At 52.1% G+C, this 4,216-nt stretch overlaps 1 protein-coding gene across 1 annotated transcript in view; it reads right to left on the minus strand.

The window, feature by feature from the left end:
- Positions 1-281: 281 nt before the first annotated feature.
- The window catches only part of ZNHIT1 (zinc finger HIT-type containing 1), an 8,440-nt gene continuing 4,505 nt past the window's right edge, over positions 282-4,216 (minus strand). Inside the window, exons 2-5 of the mRNA XM_007468825.1 lie at positions 1,432-1,602; positions 913-992; positions 619-788; positions 282-524 (exon numbers count right to left, since the gene is read on the minus strand). Of these exons, the coding sequence (XP_007468887.1) occupies positions 503-524; positions 619-788; positions 913-992; positions 1,432-1,602 (443 nt within the window). The 3' untranslated portion in view covers positions 282-502. The remainder of the gene's footprint in view (positions 525-618; positions 789-912; positions 993-1,431; positions 1,603-4,216) is intronic.

Below are 4,216 nucleotides of genomic sequence, written 5' to 3' on the forward strand. Positions count from 1 at the left end.
TGCTCACTGCAACCAGAGAAAGACTGCACAGCAATGAAGACCCAACGCGGCCATAAATAAATAAATAAATAAATTTATAAAAAAAAAAAAAAAAAAGAAAGCAGCAGCCAAGAAATGCAAAGACCTGGGGGTGGCAGGAGAATGGGACAAAATCTTTCACGGTCAGGGACCATGAGGGGCAGACAGCGGGAGTAGGAAAAGACACAGAGCAGTGAGTTCAAGAGACAGGAGACCCATCAGCCTCACCCCCAAAACCCCACAGGACCACACGGGCAGGCTCCTCCTCGCACGAGAACTTTTATTACAACAGCACTCTGAGGGCTCGGCCCACTGCCCTGCCACAGTCCCTGGGAGTAAGACTGGTCTTCCCTGGAGGGGAGGACAGGACACGAGCTTTGTTGGGCTCCTCTCTTGGTCCAGGGGGAGCGCCTTTCCTTTTGGTGATGCCCTCTCCGAGGCCAGGTGATGCACGGAAGGCCTTCCTCTCTGGGGACGCCTAGGGTCACACAGTCCACTTCAGGCACCTGCAAGGCAGAGGAAGCCCAGGATGAGCAGAGGGTCCAGGAGGCTGTGGGGGGAGGAGGGGGAGAGTGTGGACCCGGGGGAGGCCCCTCTCACCTGGTCTCCTGGTGGGTGCCCAGGCAGCGCACAGTACAGTACCGGGCGCCGCAGCTGACACAGGTGTAGGGGGAGGGGAAGCCACAGACAGCACAGAAGGGGCGCTGGGGCCGGGATGGGGGTCCTGCACAGGCCGTCAGGTAGTTGGGGCCCTCAGCCACACTCAGGTTCTGCAGAGACAAGCGGGCTGGCCCTGTGACCCCTCTGTCCCCTTCCAGGAACACCTGCCGGGGCCAAGGATCTCTGCAGGTGCATCCCTGCCCTGTGGGGTCCTCCCCAGCCAGCTCCTCTCACCTGCTCCTCCAGCAAGGCCTGAAAGTTTTTTCGGAAGCGAAGTTTAAAATGATCACCTCGAGTTTTCTTCTTTTTCTTTCCTAGAGGTCAAGAACCATGAGTTACTTGGCACATGCCAAGGAAGACACTGGTTCTTTGCTTCACCGTTCCGATCCCCCATGTCCATTCATTGCCCAGGTGCCCACCTGGGTTCTAAGCCGGCCTCTCTCTACCACCCTTCCCTGTCCGCCACTTCTCCAAGCCAAGCCTTCCTCCGTCTCCACCCTCCCTATATCTAGAGCTTTGTGTCCGAGCTCAAGGGATCTCAGAGCTCATCGGCTCCAGCTTCTTCGTGCTACAGGCAAGGAAACTGAAGCACAGAAAGGGAGAGCAGCTGGCTCAAAGGAGCCAGAGGAGCTCCTGGATCACCCATCCCCCAGCCTGATGTCCTTACAAACCCTGACCGGGGCAGGCTCTTCCCTCCTCCTGCAGCCTTGTCTCCTGGCACCTGGCCCCCGCTTCCTCCTCCACCCGACTCACCAGTGTCTGCATCATCATCAAACTGAGGCAGCCGCTTGCCGAGCTGGGGGAGCCCTGCGTGGGGGTCATCCTGAAAGTTGTCATTCTCCAAGGCCTCCAGCTGCCTGTTGATGCGGCGTTGCCGGGCCGCCCGGTCCAGCACCCGCCGCTGTCCAGGGTCCTGGGAGCGAACTAGATGGGACGGGGACAGAAGAGTTATGGGGTCAGAGAAGAGAGAAGCTGGGCGGCCTTGGCTCTGGGCCGTGTGTGGAAGACGTCCAGGGGTTGGGGAGGCACAGCTCTCTGATCTCATCCTAGTCCCCCAGCCCCTGGCCCCTGTATCTTCTCCCAATATATCACCCACTCTGGCTGCTTCCTTCCCAGCTACCTAAGGCTGCCGTTTCAGTCACTCATGCCTGTTTTTTCTTTTCTTCTTTTTTAAATATTTATTTATTTACTTATTTATTTATTTGCCTGTGCTGGGTCTTAGTTGCGGCACGCAGGATCTTCATTGTTGCATGTGGGACCTTTAGTTGTGGCATGCGGGATTCTTAGTTACGGCATGTGAACTCTTAGTTGAGGCATGCAGGATCCAGTTCCCTGACCAGGGAACGAACCTGGGCGCCCTGAACTGGGAGCGTGGACTCTTAGCCACTGGACCACCAGGGACGTCCCCATTCATGCCTGTTTTCTATCCTTTTGGCCCCAGCCTTTCCTCCCAATCCCAGACCCAGCCAATGAAATGCCTCCTGGAGACCTCTCACTGCTGGCCGAAATCACACAACCATGCTGACGGAGACCACAGTACACTCGGGGCTTCCAGGCTCCACTGGGACCTTGATGCACTCAGACTTTACGCTCAGCAATCTCATTTCCCACCTAAAAGGAAATGAGCCACCATGGAGAGATGCTCATCCATCAGCCTACCCTCAATCATAACTGCATGGGTACCCCCCGTCCCTCCATTCCAAGTGGATGCACCCCCAAGTCCCACTGCTAAACCCAAACCCTTTACCTCTAGCTCGAGTCCTCCCTGACTCTTGCATCTTCGACCCCTCCCACTCAACTGGTACTTTCCCCTCCATAGAAAAACCTGATAAACTCTCACGTGTCTATCCAACTTCATACCTACTCTGCTTTGAGAGCGCAGTCCATGGTAAGTTTTATTTCCTTACCTCCCATCCACTCCTAACCAACCCCTGGCAAACCAACTTCCATTCAATGGGAACCACTCACACTCAGGACACCAGTGACCATCTAGGGCCAAATCCAGTGTGTTTGCTTGAGCTCTCCATAGCCTAAGACTATGTGTCTATATGTCACATTTTAGTAATTCTTGCAATATTTCACACGTTTTCATTATTATTATCTTTGTTATGGTGATCTGTGACCAGTGATCTTTGGTGTTACTATTGTAATTGTTTTCGGGCATCACAAATTGCACACATACAAGACGGCAAACTTGATTGATAAATGTGTGCGTGTTCTGACTGCCCTAGCAGTCGGCTGTCCCAAGTCTCTCTCCCTGTCCTTGGGCTTCCCGATTCCCTGAGACACAACAATATTGAAATTAGGCCAATTAATAACCTTACAGTGGCCTTTAAGTGTTCAAGTGAAAGGAAGAGCTACATGTCTCTCACTTTAAATCCAAAGCTAGAAATGATTATGCTTAGTGAGGAAGCTATGTCAGAAGCTGAGACAGGCCAAAAGCTAGGCCTCTTGCACCAAACAGTTAGCTAAGTTGTGAATGCAAAGGAAACGTTCTTGAAGAAAATTAAAAGTGCTAGTTCAGTCAACACCTGAATGACAAGGAAGCAAAACAGCCTTACTGCTCATATGGAGAAAGATTTAGTCGTCTGGATAGAAGATCAAATCAGCCACAACATTCCCTTGATCCAAAGCCTAATAAAGAGAAAGGCCCTAACTCTCTTCAATTCCACAAGGGCTGAGAGAGGTGAGGAAGCAGCAGAAACAAAGTGTGAAGCGAGCAGAGGTTGGTTCATGAGGTTTGAGGAAAGAAGCCAGGGACTTCCCGGGTGGCGCAGTGGTTAAGAATCCACCTGCCAATGCAGGGGACACGGGTTTGATCCCTGGTCCGGGAAGATCCCACATGCCGCGGAACAACTAAGCTCGTGTGCCGCAACTACTGAGCTTGCACTCTAGAGCCCGCGAACCACAACTACTGATCCTGCGCGCTACAACTACTGAAGCCCGTGTGCCTAGAGCCCATGCTCCGCAACAAGAGAAGCCACCGCAATGAGAAGCCCGCGCCCCACGATGAAGAGTAGCCCCCGCTCGCTGCAACCAGAGAAAGCCCGTGAGCAGCAACAAAGACCCAACGCAGCCAAAAATAAATAAATAAATAAGTAAATTTATTTAAAAAAAAAAATTTTTTTTTAAAAAGGAAAGAAGCCGTCTCCATAACATAAAAGCACAAGTTAAAGCAGCAAGTGCTGAGGTAGAGGGACTTCCCTGGCTTCCTGCGGCTAAGACTCAACACTCCCAATGCAGGGAGCCTGGGTTCTATCCCTGGTCAGGGAACTAGATCCCACACGCTGCAACTAAGAGTTCGCATGCCGCAACTGAAGACCCGGCACAGCCAAATAAATAAATAAATATATTTTTTTAAAGTGCTGTTGTAGAAGCTACAGTAAGTTATTCAGAAGCTCTAACTAAGGGAATTCCCTGGTGGTCCAGTGGTTAGGACTGTGCACTTTCACTGCTGTGGGCCCGGGTTCGATCCCTGACTGAGGAGCTAAGATCCTGCAAGCTGTGCAGCACGGCCAAAAAAAAAAAAAAAAAATCA

Source organism: Lipotes vexillifer, unplaced genomic scaffold (assembly GCF_000442215.2).
Source record: "Lipotes vexillifer unplaced genomic scaffold, Lipotes_vexillifer_v1.1 scaffold12, whole genome shotgun sequence".
NCBI lineage: Eukaryota > Metazoa > Chordata > Mammalia > Artiodactyla > Lipotidae > Lipotes > Lipotes vexillifer.